Source organism: Ptychodera flava, chromosome 12 (genome assembly GCF_041260155.1).
Source record: "Ptychodera flava strain L36383 chromosome 12, AS_Pfla_20210202, whole genome shotgun sequence".
Taxonomy (NCBI): domain Eukaryota; kingdom Metazoa; phylum Hemichordata; class Enteropneusta; family Ptychoderidae; genus Ptychodera; species Ptychodera flava.
The window spans coordinates 1,544,144-1,571,168 of NC_091939.1; the positions used below are offsets into that span (position 1 = coordinate 1,544,144).

The 27,025-nt window shown below is 36.2% G+C and overlaps 2 protein-coding genes across 2 annotated transcripts in view; one reads left to right on the forward strand and one right to left on the reverse strand.

The window, feature by feature from the left end:
- LOC139144669 (acyl-CoA dehydrogenase family member 10-like) overlaps window positions 1-27,025 on the forward strand; it is a 121,734-nt gene that overhangs the window by 54,983 nt on the left and 39,726 nt on the right.
- Window positions 15,014-25,850, reverse strand: LOC139144662 (uncharacterized). Its single transcript, XM_070715377.1, has 3 exons — window positions 25,592-25,850; window positions 22,891-23,427; window positions 15,014-17,199 (listed from the first exon to the last, which is right to left on the reverse strand). The coding sequence occupies exons 2-3, from the start codon at window positions 23,425-23,427 to the stop codon at window positions 17,056-17,058; spliced, it is 681 nt and encodes a 226-aa protein (XP_070571478.1). The 5' UTR covers window positions 25,592-25,850; the 3' UTR covers window positions 15,014-17,055.

Genomic DNA, 27,025 nt, shown 5'->3' on the forward strand with positions numbered 1-27,025 from the left:
CGTTTTGATCGGTCATGTGGTCTGGCCGCCATATTGGATTTTTGCAAAAATCGTGATTTAATCTTTAAAAATCTTCTTCTCCAGAACCAACACACCGATTCAACTGAAATTTGACATGTATCATCTTAAGTGTGATCGCTTTCAAATTTGCGAAAGGCGTTTTGATCGGTCATGTGGTTTGGCCGCCATATTGGATTTTAGGAAAATCATGAATTAATATTTAAAAATTTTCTTCTCCACAACCAACACACCGATTGAGCTGAAATATTCTGTGTAACATCTTAAGTGTGATCTCTTTCAAGTTTGCAAAAGGCGTTTGGATCGGTCACGTGGTTTGGCTGCCATATTGGATTTTTCGAAAATCGTGATTTCATCTTTAAAAATCTTCTTCTCCCAAACAAACACTGATTTGACAGAAATTTTCATATACCATCTTAAGTGTTATGTGATTTTAAGTTTGCGAAATGCGTTTTGATCGGTCACGTGGTTTGGCCGCCATATTGGATTTTCCGTAAAATATTAAATTTCAAGTGAAACGTAAAGTAACTATTAGATGATGTTCAAAATCCTACTATTTGAAGCTCAAATGTTGCATATAATATCATTAGTGCAGGATATTTCAACCATGTTAACCGCTTGGGCCCCGCCAACGCTGCTTGCAGCTTTAATTAGGGGCCCAAGCCAGCCGGCTGGGCCCCTATTGGTTTTATAGGAGTTCAACTTTCTTCTTCTACTTCTTCTTCTTCCGCTCTTTTTTTGTCGACCTAGAACTCAACCACCGCTTACCGCAAACTTCTGAAACTTGCAGGGCTAATAGGTACCTATGAGATCTCGTGCACCTGGGTATACAAATTTCGATTGGTCACGTGACCTGGCGGCCATATTGGATTTTCCAAAAACCTAAAAATGGCCTCTCCAGAAGACCCAGGGGTCTAGTCGATTTGAAATTTTTTGTATAGCAAGCATGGCCTAAGGTCTTAAGAATTTGCCAATAAAATCGCATGCGGTCACATGACCTTGGCCGCCATATTGGATTTTGCAAAAATCGTGATTTAATCTTTAAAAATCTTCTTCTCCAGAACCAAAACACCGATTCAACTGAAATTTCACATGTAACATCTTAAGTGTGATCTCTTTCAAGTTTGCGAAAGGCGTTTTGATCGGTCACGTGGTTTGGCCACCATATTGGATTTTGCAAAAATCGTGATTTAATCTTCAAAAATCTTCTTCTCCAGAACAAACACACCGATTCAACTGAAATTTGACATGTAACATCTTAAGTGTGACATCTTTCAAGTTTGCGAAAGGCGTTTTAATCGGTCAAGTGGTCTGGCCGCCATATTGGATTTTTGCGAAAATCGTGATTTAATCTTTAAAAATCTTCTTCTCCAGAACCAACACACTGATTCGACTGAAATTTGACATATAACATCTCAAGTGTGATCTCTTTCAAGTTTGCGAAAGGCGTTTTGATCAGTCACTTGGTCTGGCCGCCATATGGATTTTGCGAAAAATCTGATTTAATAGTTGAAAATCTTCTTCTCCAGAACCAACACACCGATTCGACTGAAATTTCACATGTAACATCTTAAGTGTGATCTCTTTCGAGTTTGCGAAAGGCGTTTTGATCGGTCTCATTGTTTGGCCGCCATATTGGATTTTGCGAAAATCGTGATTTAATCTTTAAAAATCTTCTACTCCAGAACCAATACACAGATTCGATTGAAATTTGACATGTAACATCTTTAGTGTGATCTCTTTCAAGTTTGCGAAAGGCCTTTTGATCGGTCATGTGGTTTGGCCGCCATATTGGATTTTTCGAAAATCGTGATTTAATCTTTAAAAATCTTCTTCTCCCGAACAAACATCGAATTGACTGAAATTTTGCATATACCATCTTTAAAGTGATGTGTTTCAAGTTTGTGAAATAGGTTTTGATCGGTCTCGTGGTTTGGCCGCCATATTGGATTTTCCGTAAAATATTAAATTCCAAGTGAAACGTACAGTAACTATTAGATGATGTTCAAAATCCTACTTTTTCAAGCTCGAATTTTGCACATAATATCATTATTGCAAGATTTTTCAACCATGTTCACCGCTTGGGCCCCGCCAACGCTGCTTGCAGCTTTAATTAGGGGCCCAAGCCTACCGGCTGGGCCCCTATTGGTTTTATAGGAATTCAACTTTCTTCTTCTTCTTCTTCTCTTCTACTTCTTCTTCTTCCGTCTTTTTTTTGTCGACCTAGAACTCAAACACCGCTTACCGCAAACTTCCGAAACTTGCTGGCTAATAGGTACCTATGAGATCTCGTGCACCTGGGTATACAAATTTCGATTGGTCACGTGACCTGGCGGCCATATTGGATTTTCCAAAACCTAAAAATGGCTTCTCCAGAAGACCCAGGGGTCTAGTCGATTTGAAATTTTTTGTATAGCAAACATGGCCTAAGGTCTTCAGAATTTGCCAATAAAATCGCATGCGGTCACGTGACCTTGGCCGCCATATTGGATTTTTGAAAAATACCCATTTAATCTTTAAAAATCTTCTTCTCCAGAACCAAAACACCGATTCGACTGAAATTTGACATGTAACATCTTAAGTGTGATCTCTTTCAAGTTTGCGAAAGGCGTTTTGATCGGTCACGTGGTTTGACTGCCATATTGGATTTTGAGAAAATCGTGATTTAATCTTCAAAAATCTTCTTCTCCAGAACCAACACCCCGATTCGACTGAAATTTGACATGTAACATCTTAAGTGTGATCTCTTTCAAGTTTGCGAAAAGCGTTTTGATCGGTCACGTGGTCTGGCCGCCATATTCGATTTTTGCGAAAATCATTATTTAATCTTTAAAAATCTTCTTCTCCAGAACCAAAACACTGATTCGACTGAAATTTAACATGTAACATCTTAAGTGTGATCTCTTTCAAGTTTGCGAAAGGCGTTTTGATCAGTGACGTGGTTTGGCCGCCATATTGGATTTTGAGTAAATCGTGATTTAATCTTCGAAAATCTTCTACTCCAGAACCAACACCCCGATTCGACTGAAATTTGACATGTAACATCATAAGTGTGATCTCTTTCAAGTTTGCGAAAAGCGTTTCGATCAGTCACTTGGTCTGGCCGCCATATTGGATTTTTGCGAAAATCGTGATTTAATCTTTAAAAATCTTCTTCTGCAGAACCGACACACGGATTCAACTGAATTTTGACGTGTAACATCTTAAGTGTGATCTCTTTCAAGTTTGCGAAAGGCGTTTTGATCGGACACATGGTCTGGCCACCATATTGGATTTTGCGAAAATCGTGATTTAATCTTTAAAAATCTTCTTCTCCCGAACAAACACCGATTTGACAGAAATTTTGCATATACCATCTTAAGTGTGATGTGTTTCAAGTTTGCGAAATGCGTTTTGATCGGTCACGCGGTTTTGCTGCCATATTGGATTTTCCGTAAAATATTAAATTTCAAGTGAAATGTACAGTAACTATTAGATGATGTTCAAATACTACTTTTTGAAGCTCATATTTTGCACATAATATCATTAGTGCAAGATATTTCAACCATGTTAACCGCTTGGGCCCCGCCAACGCTGCTTGCAGCTTTAATTAGGGGCCCAAGCCTACCGGCTGGGCCCCTATTGTTTTCGTAGGAATTCAACTTTCTTCTTCTTCTTCTTTTTCTTCCGCTCTTTTTTTGTCGACCTAGAACTCAAACACCGCTTACCACAAACTTCTGAAACTTGCAGGGCTAATAGGTACCTATGAGATCTCGTGCACCTGGGTATACAAATTTTGATTGGTCACGTGACCTGGCGGCCATTTTGGATTTTCCAAAAATCTAAAAATGGCTTCTCCAGATAACCTAGGGGTCTAGTCGATTTGAAATTTTTTGTATAGCAAGCATGGCCTAAGGTCTTAAAAATTTGCCAATAAAATCGCATGCGGTCACGTGACCTTGGCCGCCATTTTGGATTTTTGAAAAATACCAATTTAATCTTTAAAAATCTTCTTCTCCAGAACCAAAACACCGATTCGACTAAAATTTCACATGTAACATCTTAAGTGTGATCTCTTTCAAGTTTGCGAAAGGCGTTTTGATCGGTCACGTGGTTTGGCCGCCATATTGGATTTTGCAAAAATCGTGATTAAATCTTTAAAAATCTTCTTCTCCAGAACCAACACACCGATTCTACTGAAATTTGATAAGTAACATCTTAAGTGTGATCTCTTTCAAGTTTGCGGAAGGCGTTTTGATCGGTCACGTGGTCTGGCCGCCATATTGGATTTTTGCGAAAATCATGATTTAATCTTTAAAAATCTTCTTCTCCAGAACCAACTCACCGATTTGACTTAAATTTGACATGTAACATCTTAAGTGTTGTCTCTTTCAAGTTTGCGAAAGGCGTTTTGATCGGTCATGTGGTTTGGCCGCCATATTGGATTTTGCAAAAATCGTGATTAAATCTTTAAAAATCTTCTTCTCAAGAACCAACACACCGATTCGACTGAAATTTCACATGTAACATAAAAAGTGTGATCTCTTTCAAGTTTACCTAAGGTGTTTTGATCGGTCACGTGGTTTGGCCGCCATATTTGATTTTTGAGAAAATCATGATTTAATCTTTAAAAATTTCCTCCCAACAACCAACACACCGATTGAGCTGAAATTTTATGTGTAACATCTTAAGTGTGATCTCTTTCAAGTTTGCGAAAGGCATTTTGATCGGTCACGTGGTTTTGCCGCCATATTGGATTTTCCGTAAAATATTAAATTCCAAGTGCAAAGTACAGTAACTAGTAGATGTTCAAAATCCTACTTTTGCAAGCTCGAATTTTGCACATAATATCATTAGTGCAAGATTTTTCAACCATGTTAACGGCTTGGCCCCGCCAACGCTGCTGCAGCTTTAATTCTACTTCTTCTTCTTCTTCCGCTCTTTTTTGTCGACCTAGAACTCAAACACCACTTACCGCAAACTTCTAAAACTTGCAGGCCTAATAGGTACCTATGAGATCTCGTGCACCTGGGTATACAATTTTCGATTGGTCACGTGACCTGGCGGCCATATTGGATTTCCAAAAACCTAAAAATGGCTTCTCCAGAAGACCCAGGGGTCTAGTCGATTTGAAATTTTTGTATAGCAAGCATGGCCTAAGGTCTTCAGAATTTGCCAATAAAATCGCATGCGGTCACGTGACCTTGGCCGCCATATTGGATTTTTGAAAAATACCCATTTAATCTTTAAAAATCTTCTTCTCCAGAACCAAAACACCGATTCGACTGAAATTTGACATGTAACATCTTAAGTGTGATCTCTTTCAAGTTTGCGAAAGGCGTTTTGATCGGTCACGTGGTTTGGCCGCCATATTGGATTTTGAGAAAATCGTGATTTAATCTTCAAAAATCTTCCCCTCCAGAACCAACACCCCGATTAAACTGAAATTTGACATGTAACATCTTAAGTGTGATCTCTTTTAAGTTTGCGAAAGGCGTTTTGATCGGTCACGTGGTCTGGCCGCCATATTGGATTATTGCGAAAATCGTTATTTAATCTTTAAAAATTTCTTGTCCAGAACTAACACACCGATTGAGCTGAAATTTTACTCATGTCATCCTTAGAGTGATCCCTTTGAAGTTTGCAAAACACATTTGGATCGGTCACGTGATCTGGCCGCCATATTGGGTTTTTTGAAAAATACCAATTTAATCTTCAAAATCCTCTTCTGCAGAACTAAAACACCGATTGAGCTGAAATTTTACTCATGTCATCCTTAGAGTGATCTCTTTCAAGTTTGCAAAAGACATTTGGATTGGTCACATTGTTTGGCCGCCATCTTGCATTTTGAGAAAATCACATTTAATCTATAAAAATCTTCTTCTCTAGAACCGACACACACCGATTGAACTGAAATTTTACTCGTACATTTTTAAGTATGATCTCTTTCAAGTTTGGGAAAGACATTTCGATCGGTCACATGGTTTGGCCGCCATATTGGATTTTACGTAAAACATGCAATTCCCACTGACACATACAGTAACTATGAGATGATGTTCAAAATCATACTTTTGCAAGATCGAATTTTGCACATAATATCATTAGTGCAAGATCTTTCAACCATGTTATCCGCTTGGGCCCCGCCAACGCTGCTTGCAGCTTTAATTAGGGGCCCAAGCCTACCGGCTGGGCCCCTATTGGTTTTATAGGAGTTCAATATTCTTCTTCTTCTTCTTCTTCTTCTTCTTCTTCTTCCGCTCTTTTTTTGTCGACCTAGAACTCAATCACCGCTTACCGCAAACTTCTGAAACTTGCAGGGCTAATAGGTACCTATGAGATCTCGTGCACCTGGGTATAGAAATTTCGAATAGTCGCGCGACCTGGCGGCCATATTGGATTTTCGAAAAATACCGATTTAATTTTAAAAATCTTCTTCTCCAGAACCAACAAACAGATTTAGCTGAAATTTTACTCATGTCATCCTTAGAGTGATCTCTTTCAAGTTTGCGAAAGACGTTTGGATCGGTCACGTGATTTGGCCGCCATCTTGGATTTTACGAAAATCGCAATTTAATCATTAAAAATCTTCTTCTCCAGAACAAACACAGCGATTTAACTGAAATTTTACTCATGTCATCCTTAGAGTGATCTCTTTTAAGTTTGCGAAAGACATTTGGATTGGTCACATGATTTGGCCGCCATCTTGGATTTTATGCGCATATCTAATTCTGAGCCAGCCAATAGAGCTAGAGGTCTGATTTTTGGTATATAGGGATAACTTAGCAATACAATTTTTTTGACAAAATGTCACGTGACCTCGATGACCTTTGACCTTGAATATACGTATATGTCCATAACTCAGTAACCACAAGTGCTACACCCTTCATATTTGGTATGATGGGAGACCTTATGATACCACATCCTGTACCTCATTAATTATGCGCATATCTAATTCTGAGCCAGCCAATAAAGCTAGAGGTCTGATTTTTGGTATATAGGCATAACTTAGCAATACAATTTTTTTGACAAAATGTCACGTGACCTCGATAACCTTTGACCTTGAAAATACGTATATGTCCATAACTCAGTAACCACAAGTGCTACACCCTTCATATTTGGTATGATGGGAGACCTTATGACACCACATCCTGTACCTCATTAATTATGCACATATCTAATTCTGAGCCAGCCAATAGAGCTAGAAGTCTGATTTTTGGTATATAGGGATAACTTAGCAATACAATTTTTTGACAAAATGTCACGTGACCTTAATGACCTTGACCTTGAATATACGTATATGTCCATAATTCAGTAACCACAAGTGCTACACCCTTCATATTTGGTATGATGGGAGACCTTATGACACCACATCCTGTACCTCATTAATTATGCGCATATCTAATTCTGAGCCAGCCAATAGAACTAGAGGTCTGATTTTTGGTATATAGGGATAACTTAGCAATACAATTTTTTTGACAAAATGTCACGTGACCTCGATGACCTTTGACCTTGAATATACATATATGTCCATAACTCAGTAACCACAAGTGCTACACGCTTCATATTTGGTATGATGGGAGACCTTATGACACCACATCCTGTACCTCATTAATATACACATATCTAATTCTGGGCAAGCCAATAGAGCTAGAGTTCTGATTTTTGGTATATAGGGATAACTTAGCAATACAATTTTTAGGACAAAATGTCATGTGACCTCGATGACCTTTAACCTTAAATATAGTATATGTTCATAACTAAGTAACCACAAGTGCTACACCCTTCATATTTGGTAGGATCTTATCATCTTAAGTTTAATCTCTTTCAAGTTTGCAAACTGCATTTCGATCAGTCACATGGTTTGGCTTTCATCTTGGATTTTGCGTACAACATGCAATAGCTAGTGAAACACACAGTAAATATGAGATGATGTTTAAAATCCTTCTTTTCCAAGCTTCAATTTTGCACATAATATCATCACTGCAAAAAGTTTAAACCATGTTATCCGCTTGGGCCCCGCCAACGCTGCTTGCAGCTTTAATTAGGGGCCCAAGCCTACCGGCTGGGCCCCTATTGGTTTTATAGGAATTCAACTTTCTTCTTCTTCTTCTTTTTCTTCCGCTCTTTTTTTGTCGACCTAGAAGTCAAACATTGCTTACCGCAAACTTCTGAAACTTGCAGGGCTAATAGGTACCTATGAGATCTCGTGCACCTGGGTATACAAATTTCAATTGGTCACGTGACCTGGCGGCCATGTTGGATTTTCCAAAAACCTAAAAATGGCTTCTCCAGAATACCCAGGGGTCTAGTCGATTTGAAATTTTTTGTATAGCAAGCATGGCCAAAGGTCTTAAAAATTTGCCAATAAAATCGCATGCGGTCACGTGACCTTGGCCGCCATATTGGATTTTTGAAAAATACCAATTTAATCTTTAAAAATCTTCTTCTCCAGAACCAAAACACCGATTCAACTGAAATTTCACATGTAACACCTTAAGTGTGATCTCTTTCAAGTTTGCGAAAGGCGTTTTGATCGGTCATGTGGTTTGGCTGCCATATTGGATTTTGAGAGAATCGTGATTTAATCTTTAAAAATCTTCTTCTCCAGAACCAACACACCGATTCGACTGAAATTTGACATGTAACATCTTAAGTGTGATCTCTTTCAAGTTTGCGAAAGGTGTTATGATCGGTCACGTGGTTTGGCCGCCATATTGGATTTTGCGAAAATCATGATTTAATCTTTACAAATCTTCTTCTCCAGAACCAACACACATATTTGACTTAAATTTTACAAGTAATATCTTAAATGTGATCTCTTGTGATCTCTTTCAAGTTTGCGAAAGGTGTTATGATCGGTCACGTGGTTTGGCCGCCATATTGGATTTTGCGAAAATCATGATTTAATCTTTACAAATCTTCTTCTCCAGAACCAACACACATATTTGACTTACATTTTACAAGTAATATCTTAAATGTGATCTCTTTCAAGTTTGCGAAAGGCGTTTTGATCGGTCACGTGGTTTGGCCGCCATATTGGATTTTGCTAAAATCGTGATTTAATCTTTAAAAATCTTCTTCTCCAGAACCAACACACCGATTCGACTGAAATTTGACATGTAACATCTTAAGTGCGATCTCTTTCAAGTTTGCAAAAGGCGTTTTGATTGGTCACGTGGTTTGGCCGCCATATTGAATTTTGAAAATCGTGATTTAATCTTGAAAAATCTTCTTCTCCAGAACCAACACAACGATTCCACAGATATTTGACATGTAACATCTTAAGTGTGATCTCTTTCAAGTTTGCAAAAGGCGTTCTGATTGGTCACGTCGTTTGGCCGCCGTATTGGATGTTGCGAAAATCGTGATTTAATCTTTGAAAATATTCTTCTCCAGAACCAACGCACTGATTAGACTGAAATTTTACATGTAATATCTTAAGTGTGATGTCTTTCAAGTTTGTGAAAGGCGTTTTGATCGGTCATGTTGTTTGGCCGCCATATTGGATTTTGCAAAAATCGCAATTTAATCTTTAAAATCTTCTCCTCTAGAACCAATTCACCGATTGAGCTGAAATTTTACTCATGTCATCCTTACAGTGATCTCTTTCAAGTTTGCAAATTATACTTGGATCGGTCACGTGATTTAGCCGCCATATAGGATTTTGCAAAAATCGCATTTTAATCTTTAAAAATCTTCTTCTCCAGAACAAACTCCCCAATTGAACTGAAATTTTACTCATGTGATTGTTAGAGTGATTTCTTTCAAGTTTGCGAAAGACACTTTGATCGGTCTAGTGGTTTGGCCACCATATTGGATTTTGCAAAAATCACAATTTAATCCTTAAAATTCTTCTCCTCCAGAACCAACACACCAATTGAGCTGAAATTTTACTCAGGTCATCCTTAGAGTGATCTCTTTCAAGTTTGCAAACGACATTTGGATCGGTCACGTGATTTGGCTGCCATATTGGATTTTGGAAAAATACCAATTTAATCTTCATAAATCTTCTTTTACAGAACAAACTCACCAATGGAACTGATATTGCACTCATATCATCCTTAGAGTGATCTTTTTCAAGTTTGAAAAAGACATTTGGATCGGTCAAGTGATTTGGCCGCCATATTGGATTTTCGAAAAATACCAATTACATCTTTAAAAATCTTCTTTTCCTGAACTAAAACAGAAATCGAGCTGAAATTGTACTCATGTCATCCTTAGAGTGATTTCTTTGAAGTTTGCAAAAGATCAGAATCGGTCCCGTGATATGGCCACAATATTGGATTTTCAAAAAATACCTTGATTTAATCTTTAGAAATCGTCTTCTTCAGAACTAACACACCAATTAAGCTGAAATTTTACTCATGTCATCCTTAGAGTGATCTTTTTCAAGTTTGCAAAAGACATTTGAATTGGTCACATGATTTAGCCGCCATATTGGATTTTATAAAATACCAATTTAATCTTTAAGAAAAAGCCATATTCAAAAATATTCCAAATTATTGAAAAATCTTATCGAGAACGAACACACCGTTTGATATTAAATTTCACTCATATCGTTCTCAGTGTGAGCACTTTGAAGTTTGCAAAATTCATGGCGATCAGTCACGTCATTCTGCAGCCATATTGGATTTTCAATTATTTCAAATTGATATTTGAAAATTTTCCGAAGAAGCAATACAGCACATTATTTGAAATTTTAAATTGCATCATTCTTAGTGTTCAGTCAAGTTTGAGAAAAAACATTTCTTTAGTCACGCGGTTTTGCTGCCATATCAGTTTTTGCAAAAACCCAACAATTAACAGCAAAAAATATTCAAAATTCATCTTCTCCAGAACCAACACATTATTTGAACATATATTTTTATTGCATCATCCTTAGAGTAGGTACTTTAAAGTTTGAAAAAGTCTTTTGGATTGGGCATGTGATTAGAAAGACCCTTGACCTACTTTCCTCTATCTAACAACTGCAACAGCTAGTTGTGTGTCTCTTTGGTACATTGGCAAATTTCCAATAGTTTTCTCAGGGACCTAAAGAGTGAAGTTGAATGACTTTTCACATACTTCCACAAATTACATCAACAACTTTCTATTCAAAATAGTCAGATGACCTTTGACAGAAAATTTGTATTTGTGACATAAATGAATCATGAAAGGGCTGCCTTAAATAAGAAATAGCTTACATTTTATCGTGTTTTCCCTTGTGGATGCTAGCAGTAATGGCCACTCCCAGTTTTGTGCCACACAAAACAAGTTACAAAGTTTACTTTAAAATTTTTGAACGATACCTACATTCTATTTTTAAGCAGTTCACATATACACATTTGCAAACTACAGCCACATGCTACCTTCCGTATACTTCTCTCACCATGATACAAATATGATTCTTTTCTTATAAATAGCACAGGTTTACTTCCGTAAAGCAATCAACATGATAAAGTCCATGAATTCTGATATCAAGTTCTGTCTATCAGATAATACAGGAGGGAGTGATGTTTCATACTATCCTTAAGGAGAGAAATTCACTGACAACTACACCATAAAGAAGAAAAAATTGTGATATGCAAGTCATTGAGCCTTGACTAATGATGAGATTTTAACTCCCTTTATTTAAACTCGGTGGAAGCCATAGCTATTAAGACTTGGAAGAACACTAACAAGACAATCATTATTACATACATGTGTAAAATTCAATAATAACAAAAATATTTCATTTTGAGCAATTACTTCTACTTGAAGTTTCACCATACAGTACTAACAAAAAGTAAAACAAAATGATATTAGAAACTCTTCTTCACAGTAGATGTATCACCATATTATTTCATTACAATCGAGTAGCTAATAATGAACAAAGACTGAAGAAAGTCATACTGCACTGTTCCAATGGGTGTAACAATTTTGACCATGAAAGTTATCTCTTAAGGTGGAGCTGCGTGTTGCCAACAGTTTTTTCAAAGCAACATTTCTCATCAAAGATGACAAGGAAACCCCCTCATACCATATATTTTCAAAAAGCAGAGACTCCATAGTTTAGTATGATGGCAGTAGTTTAGTGAAAAGATGAAGTGGGTGTATATTTGGCGTAATGATAAGAAAAATTAAAATGCCTCTTATTAAAAATGTAATAACTTTATTGCAAAACAAAATAGTCTTTTTGTTATACAGTATTTAAGGAACATAATGTGAAAATTTCAGAAAATTTGTGCCAGCCAGAGTGGAGTTAAATTCTTTTGAAATTTCGAACTTGGGAGGAAAAAGAAGCCAGAAAATTGGGTGATATGCATATATTTGCATAAATTGACACTTCTTTATCTCATATGTTCAAGAAGCTAAAAGGTGAACACAACCAATATTTTAATTTTGGGTCAATAAATTTATTAAACTTGAATAAATATTTGCAAAAAAGTGATTTTTGAGCAAAATATGCTGTGTTTGGTAAGTGACTTGCTGTATATTTAAGCAATAAACCACACCAAGCAACAATATATAGAATGAAATTTGACCACTTCATGACATAAATGCACGAGCCGTAGTGAGTGCATGTCTAAAGTGAACTGGTCAAAACCCAGTGGTATCTGGTCTCTGGGTGTGATATATTGCTATTATATCATAACAATATATTGAAACTCTGGCATGGAGTTTGCAAATGTGCTAACTGTGTTATATCATGAATATACCACATTGTTTTAATGTCTTGATTAATAAGATGGCTGCATTTGTCTGATCAATATACTGGTATGGTATAATTTAATGTATAATAGTACTACCATGGTATCCAGCCTTTGAAACTGTCCAAAAGCACAAATACTCAGTATGCAGTCACACAGCCTGTTTGAACTCATCATAACATTATACCAAGTGTGGCATCATCTTTCTGCACGTTAAGCCATGTTCCAGCTAGTCTTGCTTTCCAGACTACCAATGATGTATTCCATTGAGATAATGTGAATTAGGCAGGCACAGCACTATATTCAAATATAACATATCAGCATGCCCAGGTTGAATATTCATGTAAAAGCCAAAAGAAGTGTACATGTCAGGTTGATTCCAGCAGCATAGAATCATGCTGCATTGTGATTACATATCAGTTACATTGTACTTGTCAAGACTACATTGTTGCAGACTATGAACAAAGTTGAAGACTTCCTTGAAAATATAGAGAGACCATGAAGCATGCTTATATGTCATAACTTGGCAAAAAAATGTTGAGAAACTACATGTGAGTCTGCCATAGTACATTTATAAACTTATATCCTCAGTTCTTTGCTGACGTTGGAATTTCCTTGAACCTTCAATGGTTTCAGACTTTTACACAACAAACAGAACACAGCATAAAGATTCATTCACAATAGATTACCATCTACAGAAATGAGGTCTTTTGAAACTCAACTCACGAAGTAATTGGCACATGATTGACACCTGGCAAAGATATGCACCATATGTCACACAAATATATAAACCATTTTTCTTTAAAGAACTAATGATCATGTAACCATACAATGTACTTAATTGATGAAAATTCTGCAAAGTATTTCATGATATGGTATATAATGTCATACATGTAGTTTCCAAATCTCCCTATATTGAAGCACGAGACATTGACACTTCAAAACATGAAGTGGCAGCTTCCATCTCTATTTTATGTTTCACTGTCATGTAGCAACTCCCTTCTATTGCTGTGGCATTAGACATGATCTTGTAATTGTTTTTGTATGTATCGTACCAATGCTTTCCATACCAGCCAACAAGTTCATGTAGCATGTCTTTTTCCACATATTAAAAAGGCAATAACTTCAATGTGCTTGTATCTCACACACTTTATCAAGACCTTTTCTCTGCAACAATCAATTGCTTTCTTCAATTGTGCTGTACAGCTCCATTTGTTGGGTTGAACTAGCTATGGTGTTTGTCCAGTGTTAGCAGTTTTCTAGTATGTCAATAACTTGAAGGAATCCCTGAAAGTCTTTATGAATCATTGATATATCAGTTGATTGTGTAAAAGTCACTTGCGATGAGTTTCTTAAACACTCTAAGATTTATCTTGTTCTTTGTTGTTATTACAAGTGCCTTGTCTTGAATATGCACAACGGTTTTAACAAGTGTCTCCATTGTCTCTCTATTAAATTGGTAGCTATAAATATCCTAAAATATCGATATTTGTAGTCGCCACATATCCTCGTTGCTTTGTGACTCACTCTTCTCACTTTGCAGCTTGATGCTAAAGTCATACTCCCAACTGCTTGCAGCACACCTTACTATGATATTATGTCAAAGTGACGCCTCTAAGGTCTGGAAAGCAAGACTATGCTCTAGCCAGCCACAACTTGCACAGATATTACAACTGGCAAACATTTTGTTCATTATGTAATGTTTAACATTTGTATGGCAAACACATTGATAGCCTGCTCTGACAGCTATGACAATCAGTAAGTCAGATGCTCATGCTTCTAAGATAAATTCCTTGAAAAATACAACAAACTGCGTCAGCACATCCATGAGTTTTGCTTCATCTTTTCACACAAGTTTTACAGACATCATTTCCAGTATTTCATGTTAAAGAACTCATACATTAGCTACCACTTGCAATGTGGACTTGTAAACACACCTTATTAAATTTCTTTGCTTACTATAGGATATAGCTCTTAAAATTAAATATGAATAAATAAGTAAATAAGTCAACAGCCAACAATGTAAAAGAATATTGCAAACTTGGAACATTCATACAGTATGTACATGTATTGTTAAGTAATACAGGGCTCTAAATTACTGACTATAAATGCCACCACTTTTCCAGTTTGGGCCAGCTATTTCAAACATTAGTAGTCTTTTCCGTTTTGAATCATCTATTTCAAGAAGCAGTCGTTCAATTTGGAGCAGTAGAATGTCTACCTTTTTGACAACACACATACTACAGACAAAATCTGTAATTGTATGCATGTAATTGTAAAAAGATCAATGGCTTGTTGACTTGGACACTCCTATGTCTCACTCATTAAGAGTAATACAGTCTCACTCATTTTTCAGATATCAATGCAGTAGGTGATCTATAGAAGTTCATCTACAATGTACAGTGGCTGCATTGCAACAAAACTATTGTGAATATGCAACAGTTTTGCATCATCAATTATTAGTGACTAACCTTTGTCAACATTGATTGTAATAAAATAAACATTAGAGTACTATACTGCAGCAACCACAATACTTTCTCACTATAGATCACCTAAATAAATTTGTTAGCGTTAAACCAGTTGAAACTGAATTTCCTTGCATTAAAATGATTATTAGACCAGTTTCATATGATATTCAAACAAAATCTCCTTTGTAGTCTAGTTATATCTAGTCTTATGGGAACATCAGCGAGGTCAAGAAGTTTCTGTATTTCATTAGAGTATCTATAGCAACTAATGGCAACATCTAAATAAAAGCATTTCTTTTAGGTCAAAAACATAAAAATCACATAACAAATACAATATTTGCATGCACTTATTTCAATTCTTAAGTCCGTCATAGCCATATCTCTTAATTTCATTTTTCACCATAGTCCTTAACTTATATACAGGAAGGTGGTCAGTTTCCATCTACAGGGATGAAAAGACTTTCTATAAAATATTTCTTAAATTATCCTCCACATTGTATTACAAAATAAGCTGTAACCTCCCTAACCCTAACAATTTTTTTTCTGATGTTCTTGAAGATTCCCCTGTCTGATGCAAAGTGACCACCCCATACATTACATACTTTATGAATGTCCTAAAAAATAAATAAAATAAATAAATAAACAAATATATAAATGAAATAAATAAATAAATAAAATAAATAAAAAAAATAAATAAAAAAATTGGGAGGCCGTCTAGTTTCTCCCTCCCAAAGCTCCCGCTGCAGAGAGCTTGCTGATTTGGACGGGCGCAATTCAACAAATTTGAATCCTAATAGCTTCATGAAAGCTGAAATATCTTGGTATAACTTCAACTTTTAGACTGTCAATACCTTTCACATAAACGTGGTCAATCAATGTGCCCAGTTCTGTGGTTTCTTGATAGACATATTGCTTGAAGCCATGTTCTTCCATTAATGCAACTGTTGATCTTGAAACAAACAAGTTTTCATTAAAATCACCCATTATTATTGTATGTTTATATTTGTCCATGTCTTTTATCAAAAGTAGTAAGAATTTCCTAAATGTAGGGGCACTATACGATGCTGGTCTGTATACAATGGCCACTTTCACATTTACATCATTCAAACAAAATGTTATACATTCCAAATTAGAGATACCTGGATGCAAAATTTCACATGACATTGATGTTTTCCAATATACTCCAACACCACCATGGCACTGAGAGAGCAAGCTTGCAGTATTCTTGTTATATTGGTCATATGATTTACTTCTTGGTTGATGATTAAATGTAAACTCATCTAATTCCAGATCAAAGTGCTGTTGATCATCAGATAACCAAGTTTCTGTCAAACAAATACAGTCAGACTCCATAAATAGACTATCATTACGAATATCTTCAATATGTGAGCACAGCCCTTGTATGTTATGCAATATCAAGGAGCACGAAAAACGTCCCTCAAATGTTAAATCTGGCTCACTGAGAAATGGTGGCATTTCCGCAATGGCATCTGTAATTTTTTCATTACAATATATTGAAGATGGTTGGAAATCTTCAATGACTAGTCCATCCAATGATGTCACTCTACTTAGAGCTACATAAGCTTGTCCAGCTGCAAACATCTTTTTCAAGCTAACAACTGTTTGTTCTTTCGTCACTCCCTGGATTTTATGGACAGTGCACGCCCAGGCTAGTCTCACTGGGAATTGTTTCCTAATTCCGCCATTGTGTGCGACAGTAACTTCATGTGGTTCAATAGGGGTGCTATTTTCTTCAATATCTGATGGTATCACTTTTTTTCTACGTAAATTTACACCAACTTTTGCATCATCGAATACAACAAACACTGTTGATGGAAAGCATTGACTAGTGGTAAATGCAATGTGAGAAATAGTTCCAAAGACACCATTTACCAGTCCATCAGATATGTCAATATTGTGGGTCAGTTGCACTCGGGCACCAATGGCAATTGTAAGAGTCTTTGCCAAATCCTTTCTGTATACTTTGGCATGATGTCCTTGTATTTTTTCCATTTTGCCACTTGTAGCATTTCTACTGTAATCTTCAGCCTCAATGCACACAGGATCTGTACACAAAGAATGAAGCATTGTAACATTGCAATTATTCACTTCAGCATTGGTACCAAATATGTGAATAGCATCAGATTTCTCGCCAGTTACACGGCTTTGCAGCATCTCAAAATCCTTTGGTGCCAATTCGTCACTTTTCTTTTTAACCCTCAATCTATTCAGTGTCTCTGCAAATTTGTACTCTTTCTGTCTCATAATTTCTGTCAATTCTACAATGCGGAAATTATCTTTCCATAAACTAACTGCTTCATTGTCAATACACAATGGATTGCCTTTTACAGGAGGCAGTTGATAAAAATCCCCTACTCCTATAACACATACATTTCCAAATGCAGTAGAATTGCAAGTTTGTTTAATTTGCTTTAATCTTCCATGAACATAATGCAACAATTTGCGGTCTACCATGGAAATTTCATCGATAATTAAAATTTGAAGATTTTCCAATTTACTACGAAGAGTGTTTATCTTTTCTTCACGCAGAGGTAGATACGGCAACTTTGAATCTACAGCAATTGAGAATGCACTATGTAAAGTTGTGCCTCCAATATTAAACGCTGCAACACCTGTAGGTGCAGTTAATAGTACAGAAACATCATCAGGTTTTGGCAATATACGTGCCAGTATTCGTGTTGCTTCATAATAAATTGTTTTGATTAAATGACTTTTGCCAGTGCCAGCACCACCGCTAACAAATACATTAAATGGCTTTTGATGCTTGCCATTGCTCTTGTCTAAACACCATTTTCTAACTTTGTAAAACACTTCAGATTGTTTCCTGTTCAATGATCGTAGCATTGCTTCAACCTTTACTCTTGGTAGTGAAGATGTGGAAACTTCTACATGACAATCACCACGTGGTTTTTGCACTAAATCAGGAATATCAGCCTCTTCAAAATCATCATTATCAAGGCAATTTCTACGTGATTCAAGACATTCCATTCTTTCTAATTCACTTTCTGGACATATTTCAGCCCATGCATCCTCTAATGGACCATTCATATCCAACATTTCTTCAGCCATATCAATTGCATCAGTATCATTCTCAAATAAAGCTTTGTTGCTATCTACTATCACTTTCACCTTTTCCAAACAGCCTCCTTGAAATTTCACTGCACCATTACAATAGAAATCTTGATATGTTTCAAAAGCCTTAGGTTTCAGTTGAGATTCAACATGATAGGGCAGGAAAAGTTGCAGGATGCTTTGAAAATACTTCTCAGGATATTTGGTTTCTGAAAATCTTGGGTATCTAATTACAGCTGGTTCAGTTCTAGATCTTTTTTGCATGTATCCTGCACCATTTTGCAACTTCTCAACAGGCATCTTATGTTTCCTACTTTTTACATTGGACATTTCTGTACTTGAAACAATTCTATATTCTGAACAAAAACTGGCAAGACACATATAATTAAACTCTTTCTTGTTTGGTCTGTTTTTATATCTATCAACAATACTTGTCATCCAGATTGATTCTTCATCGATTTGTTCTCCTTTCAATTTTTTCTGTATTGCACTGAAGGGTAAGCTCATCTTGATAGGATTTTCTCCTACAGCAATAAATTGAACTTTCCGTGAGCATTGTTTTAGCTTCAATCCACAAACTCTATATACAGCCTCCTGAGCACTTACTTCTCTATTGTGCAGATATACACTACCCAATTGTTTTAGTGCAGATTTTGCATCCAAATTGCCCTCTTTAGTAGCCTCTCTTTGAGCATGTTCCAACAGTAAACCCATTTCTCTTTCAGCTTTTGAGATGTATGAAACAATATACACAACACAGGCATAGGCATCTACAACAAACTGGATATCCATATTTGCATTCCAGCAACGAAGGAGATAAGCATTGTACTGATTGACCCAGAGGTCATTCGGCTTACGTTTTAAAACTAAACTTGTCTTCTTGGAACGAAGCGCATATGCTTTCTCAAACACATCCTGCGATATTCCAACTGCATTAAATAATGCATCCACAGATTGAAATTCCTTCTTCTCGTCACAGACAAATGCCCAAACTCTTTCTAAGATTTTTGTAGCGATCATCTTGCCAATTGCTGTATCGTCTAGCTCTACCTGTGGCACTTCAATTCCCAATTCATTGGCCAGATTTGGTACAACATTATCAGTCTCTGACTTTTCATCATCATCTTTATTTTCACTATCTACACTGTCACCTGGGCGACATATGAATGTCCCCTTGGAAGGAGGTCTTGGGAAGTTAAATCTACATGCAGTACCCTTTTTCATGCATGATTTTGAGTGCCTTTTGCTGTGTGTCTGAACTGTCTTTACAATCTCATGCAATTCCTCATCCTCATCCACAGATGGCATGTCACATGTTACATATTTGTCAACAAATCCAACAACATCTTCATCACAATCTTTGTCAACTTTCGGAGCATTTTCAACCCAAAATAAACAGTGTGTGTGTGGTGAACCACGCTGTTGAAACTCCACTCGATAAAAATAATCTTTAATCTTTCCAATAGGGTTTGCTGGTGACCTTATGACTTCATTTAGAAAACAATTAAATCTGTGATCAAACATTCTTGCTGCAGTTACAGGATTTGCCCTCAAAATAGCACATTTCTCAGACCAATCAAGATCACTAGCATTACGTGTATCATCTTGCTCACGAAGTATTGTTTCAACTACTTCTGTCCACCTTAGGTCAGCAGCAGAAAAGGAACAAAACCATGTTGGTATGCCTAGTTGTCTTATCATTGCAAACAAGTCTTCTGTGTTGCTTGCCAATAAGGAGGGGTTCCTCTGATTGGCTTCAGAAATTTGTAACCTTCATCACACTTCAAAATTTCCTTCAAAGACTCTTTGTTTGTTAGAACATCACTGGTCACTTTTTTACCACAAGCATGAGCACTTCCCTTCCTCAAGGCAATTGACACATTTGACACAACCTGTTCTACTTCTGCAAGATACTGTGCAAAAAATATGTAATCTATACTCTTTGCAAACCTGTTACTCGCATTCATTAAACGACTTTGCAGGTATCGACCTAATGTTATCTTAACCTCTCGATCATCATGAAATGTTGGTGAACCAGTTGGAAACAAAACAGGAAAGCATTTCGCTTCATTACATTCATCCATCAAAAGTCTAACAGGAGCATTATCCTCTCCAGGTGCAACACAAACAATATCCTCAAAGTGATAATCAAGAATATCTTGACCTATATCAACTGGTTGAAAACAGGTGTCAACAAACATTCCATGAACATCTTGATCAGGTTCATTTTCATTGTCTGTGTCTAACAACCCATCATCTTCATCAGAATCTGAATTATCTTCTTTTTGTTTTTCAAGTGTGTTTTCCCATTCCACATTAAATTTTATATCCCTGTACAACTTGTTATTCCTCTGCAGGTATTCCAAAGCATTCTTTACATGACCCTTCTTCACAAACTGATACTGGTAACAACCTTTATAACTAAGTTTACGTTTCAGTTTCACCTTTATCATCTGATCATCTGTCTCACATCGAGGCAACATACTAGTAGCCTTCTCTATATTAGATGGCACACATACTATAGGTCCATGAACACCATTCTGTCCACCTTTAGGTAAAGCTAACATCTTCATAAATGGAATGTGTAATGCAATCAAGTGTTGCTCTAAACCATTCAGGCAATTTAGTTCATATGGGATTGGCTTTACTTCAAGATTGTTTGCAACAGCTTGAGCTGGCATTTGTCCCTGTAAAAGCTTGTTGTGGCATGTGTAACATATCCACAATTTACTAGCTGCACTATTCTTAATTGGACAATCTTCCTTACACAAATGGCTGCATTTATGCACATACTCATCTGTTATACATTTGTTGGCGATGGTTTTACAAATCCCTGCTTTTGAACAATATGTCTTTTTTGTACATAGCAGTACTTGCTTTCTGAACAGCCGTCTATGGCAAACAGAGCAAACACAATTTGGAACATTTGACAATTCTTTTCTGAAAGCAAAAATAACATGTTCCATATTTTGACATTTCAGTCTAGCATTTAACCTATTCGTCTTACTTTTATCCAATACATGTTGTTTAAAATCTTGATTTTTGTCATATCGACCAACAAATCGTGCTTTCGATGCTTCTTTAAATTCAAAATCTTGCTGATACTTTTCTTTGAAGTGTGAAGCACACTGAGCTTTCTTAGTTTCTCTTATCTCATGGTCTTCTTTATACTTTGCTAACAACTGTGATTTTTTTGTTTCCCTGAATTCAGCATCTTGCTGGTATCTTTGTGAAAATTGTGATTTCTTTATTTCCCTGAATTCTGAATCTTGCTGGTATCTTTCTGAAAATTGTGATTTCTTTGTTTCCCTGAATTCTGGATCTTCCTCATATCTTTTCACAAATTTTGCCTTTTTACTCTCTCGAAACTCAGCATCTCGAAGATATTTTCCTGAACTTAGCAATTTGTTTCTTTCTCTGTACTCTGCATCTTCTCGATATCTTTTTCTATTCTGTTCAATTCTCACCTGTTGGTAGACCTTATCTCCATAGTATTTCATCCGACTTTCTGTCTTCTTTTTCTCTCGAAATTCACAATTTCCATGATATAACTTATACTCTCTGGCAGCTTTACTAGGTTTTACATCATAACATATATTTGTTGCACTCTTCACACTTTTTTTCAGTTCATATTTTTCTCGTCTTAATTTCTTACGCAACCGTTCACCAATACGTTTTCGTTTCATTGATGTAACACTTTGCTCACTTGAAGGTTCATCAAGACTGTCAAATAATTTCTGTACATTCTTATAATCATCTGCTTCATACTTATTACTGTCAGAAATGCAGCAGTTAAAATCTGCTGCTTGTGCCATATTACTTTCCCTCTTCAAAGTAACATTAGCAATGATTTGGTCACAACTGTTTGGCAAAGAACATGCTCCAGAATGTGGCAACTTGACACACTTCACAAATTCATAGTGATTTCCATTAAGATGATTAAGATATATACCTTCTCCAGTATCAATATTGTTCTCATTAATTAGAGTACAAGACAATTTAAGCCATTGATTTCCGCTATAGGTGAATACATTTGAGCACAATAAATCTGCAGCAGCCAAAATCTCTGTCTCTGTTCCCCATACACCAAGCTGTTGTATTTTTGACTTACTAATGTAGTCTGAAACGGAACAGAATTCCTCCCTCATATAACCATCATATACTTCACTATTCAGAATCATGTGATTTACAATAGCCGATCTTACTGTCTCATGATTATCCTCAGTTCCGCTGATAGCATATGATAATGCTCTGAACAAACAATTGCCATCACCTTCAATTGATTTAACTGTACATGGCTCTCCAGCTTCAATATTATGAACCTTGTCAAAAATTCCAACACTATCTTTATACTGTATGCCAAGTTTTACACACAACTGTTGACAAACACTTATTGTCAGTGGACAAAAGGGAAATTTAGATTCCCTTATGTCACTTATCAATACTACATCTTCATTGTTTGCATCTTGTACACTTGTACTTACTTTGGTCTCCATGTGTCTTTCAACAATACTCATTGTATCATACTTTTCTAATATATCAGATTTACCAACACTATTTCTGATTTTACCTGTAGCAGTAACATCAACTACTTCATCAGAAATATTACTAGAATCATACCTACAAGAATTTGCTTCTTTTAACACAGTCACAGTGGTACTTACTGTGCTCATCACAGATTTCTTGTCCATGTCAGCAAGTATCTCATGTTGGTTGCAGACTCCATTGTCACATTTGGCAGTTGCATTTTTAGGTAAAATGTTACTGCTTAATTTCTCACACTGTACTGGAGTGTTATTATCCAATGTCTCACATTCTTTTTGAGTTTCATTGCAAGTGTTATCGCTTAATTTCTCACGTATTGTTTGACTGTTAATATTCAATGTTTCTGACTGCTTTGGCAATTCATAGCTGCTGTTGTTTAGGAGGGCAGCATCCTCTGGTTTGTCGCTGTTGTTTAGGAGGGTAGCATCCTCTGATTTTGTGCTGTTTTGTAAGAGGCCAGCATCCTCTGGTTTGCTGCAATAGTTAACGAGGGCAGCATCCTCTGATTTTGTGCTGTTTTTTAAGAGGGCAGCATCCTCTGGTTTGCCACAATACTTTAGGAGGGCAGCATCCTCTGATTTTGTGCTGTTTTTTAAGAGGGCAGCATCCTCTTCTTTACACATTCTACTCTTCTTCCAGTACTTCTTGCGAGGCATCTGAAATGAAATACAAAGATTATGTAACTTTCCAGAGTTTGAATACACTTTGAGTTGTCTCCCCCTTGCCCTGTTACACAATGCCTTTAAATTATTCTATGACTTTTTAATTTATTAAAGGTGGTTGGTCACAATTGTTTTCTAAGCACTTCTTCTTTCCAAATATTGCAACTTTGAGATCATAATTTCAGAGTATCAAAATATTAACATAATCCATCAAGTATATAGGAGTACTTCTAACCATAAACTCTGAATTCCAAAACCAATTCTGACTTACAAATGTGAGTACTCAGACTTGCATACACCGAGTATAACAGCTTACTCGGACTTATACAGTACAAGGCCACCAGCTTTCTTGTATGAACAGTATGAAAAATAGCGTCAAGGACACTGAAGCTCCTCAAGTGTGAGACCAGTTGAAATAGTTGGTTGTTGGTAAGCAGTAATTGACTTGGAGGCATGGCGTTGGGATATGGGATACATGAGATTTGTGTTAGATACATTTAATTGTATATACAGCATGATTTGGCTCATTAATATAAGTTGCATACATTAACACCAATCTGTCCTGATGGAGTATGTGGCGGTCTATTATCAGGCGACTAGTAAAGTGAGGTACAAGATGTGACATCTTAAGGTCTAATATCCTATCAAAATTGGAGGGTAATGAACTTGTGGTTACTGAAATATGCATATATATGTATAATCAAGGTCAAAGGTCATGGAGGTCACATGACATTTTGGAAAAAAAAATTATATTGCTAATTAATCCCTATATACCAAAAAATCAGATCTCTAGCTCTATTCGCTTGCCCAGAATTAGATGTGTACATAATTAATGAGGTAAAGTGTGTGTTGTCATAAGGTCTCCCATCCTACTAAATACAAAGGACATAGCACTTGTGGTTACTTATTTATTGACATAAACATATATTTTAGGTAAAAGGTCATCGAGGTCACATGACAATTGGTCAAAAAATTTCTCTCCTATAGTTATCCCTATATACCAAAAATCAGACATCCAGCTCTATTGGCTCGCTCAGAATGAGATATGCGCATAATTATTGAGGTACAGTATGTGGCATCATAAGGTGTCCAATCATACCAAACATGAAGGGTGTAGCACTTGTGGTTACCGAGTTATGGAAAAATATGTATATTTGAGGTCAAAGGTCACCGAGGTCACGTGACATTTTGTCAAAATATCCGAGATATCTGCGTGAACGGATGGACTCACGGATGGACGAACAGACGGACATGACCCAATCTATAAGCTCACTAGACTTCATCCGTTGGCACTAAAAATTGTGTCACTGCATCCTTTTTGCAATATGAATACGATGAGAAACTAAATTTTTATTTTTTGTGGCCTTATACATGGGAGTCTATGGAGATCTGCCTTATACATGGGAGTCTATGGACGTGTAAACTAAAAATATGCAAATTTCACCACGATTTGCCCAAATTTGGGAAAGGTCACTCCTATGCACTTCCATACCAAGTTTCAAATCAATCGGACTTGTGGTTTCAGAGCAGGAGATTTTTTGACCAAAAATGGGAGAAAATTACAAAAAAATTCATGAAAAATAGCAAGTACAAGATACTGACCCAAGATGCGCACAATCATTTCATGTCAGCCCAAAGTACTTACATGCTACTTTTTCATGTAATCTGCTCAGTGGTTATTGAGTTTTTTCAATTTTGACTGTTTTTACATTTTTTCACTTAATTTGCATATTTTTGGCAATGACAACTTCATTTGAACAAAATCTCATCTACAGCCCATCATCCATGTACACACCAAATATTAAGATGAAATGTACAGCGGTTTTGGAGTTTTTGATGTTGACGGACAGACATACAGACATACAGACATACATACATACAGACATTTTCCTAGCCTATAAGAATAGCTTCCATTGCCATATATACATATGGCTATGGGAGCTAAAAATCAGACTTCTAGCTGTATTGACTTGCCCAGAATTAAATTTTTGCACAATTAATAAGGTACAGGATATGGCACCATAAGGTCTCCCATCATAGTACATATGAAGTGTGTAGCACTTGTGGTTATTGAGTTATAGCCATATATGTATATTTGGGTCAAAGGTCACCCAGGTCACATACTATTTTGTCTAAAAAAATTGTATCTCATAGTTACCTTATATACCGAAAATCAGACCTCCAGCTCTATTGGCTTGCCCACAATTAGATATGTGCATAATTAATGAGGTACAATATGTGGCATCATAAGCTGTCCCATCATACCAAATGAGGGCTGTAGCCCTTGTGGTCACTGAGTTACAGAGAAATATGTATATTTGAGGTCAAAGGTCATCAAGGTCACATGACATTGTGTGAAATAAATTGTATCCCATAGTTATCCCTATATACCTACCAGATATGAACTGAAAATGCTCACGTGTTTCATTACATATTGCCATTATGTGTAAATTTGAACCTTTGGGACATGTTTGCAACTGCATTGACAGTATTATGATCAACATAGTGAAAAATAATCAACGTCGATTAATTCTAAAAGGTCATGAAGTATACAAATATGTAATTAGCTCAAATAAAACTATTACAGTTGTTTGACTGCTGTCATTGTATCACCATTTTATACAGCAAGTATAAGTATTTAGGTTGCAGTGGCAAGCATATCGACTACGGGATCAATAAATCGAGCCGAAAATCGATCTACTTAGCAGACTAAGGTCACGTGATATTTTGTCAAAAACCAGATATGAACTTTAAATGCTCATGTGTTTCATTATATAATGAAGTTATGTGTAAATATGAACTGTTGCCACGTTTGCAACTTCATTGAAATTATTATGATCAACATAATGAACAATAATCACCGCCGATTAATTCTTAAAGGTCATGAAGTATACAAATATGTAATTAGCTGAAATAAAAATATCAAAGTTATTTGACTGCTCTTCAGTTCTTGTATCACCACTTTATACACCAAGTGTAATTTCTGTTAGCCAAGTCCTTCAAGCCATATATGCCGAGCTGTGAAAGCTCATCAGATATACAAATTATAAATTAGCTGACATGAAAATGTGAAATGACTTTCGATATTGTTTTAACCTACTACCTGGTATAATCGTCAATGTACATAGCATGTTTTGCCAACTTTGATCAAGTAAATCCTGGTATATATCCCTAATAAGCAAAGTTCATTGAATATGTAAATTAGGAATTGGCTTCAGTAAAAATGCTTAATGATTGTCAATAATGTTGTATCATGGTATCTGTAATATGTGTAGCAAATTTTGTCAACTTTGGTCAGGTCAATTCAGATATATCTCTCTAATTAGGAAAGATCATTAAATATGCAAATTAGGAATTGGCTGAAGAGAAAATGCTTTATGACTTTCAATAATGTTGTATTATAGTGTCTTTAATGTACATAGCAAGTTTCATCAATTTTGATCAAGTCAATTCAGATAAATATCCCTAATTATGAAAATTCATTTAATATTCAAAATGCTTAATGATTGTCAATAATGTTGTATCATGGTATCTGTAATATGTGTAGCAAATTTTGTCAACTTTGGTCAAGTCAATTCAGATATATATCTCT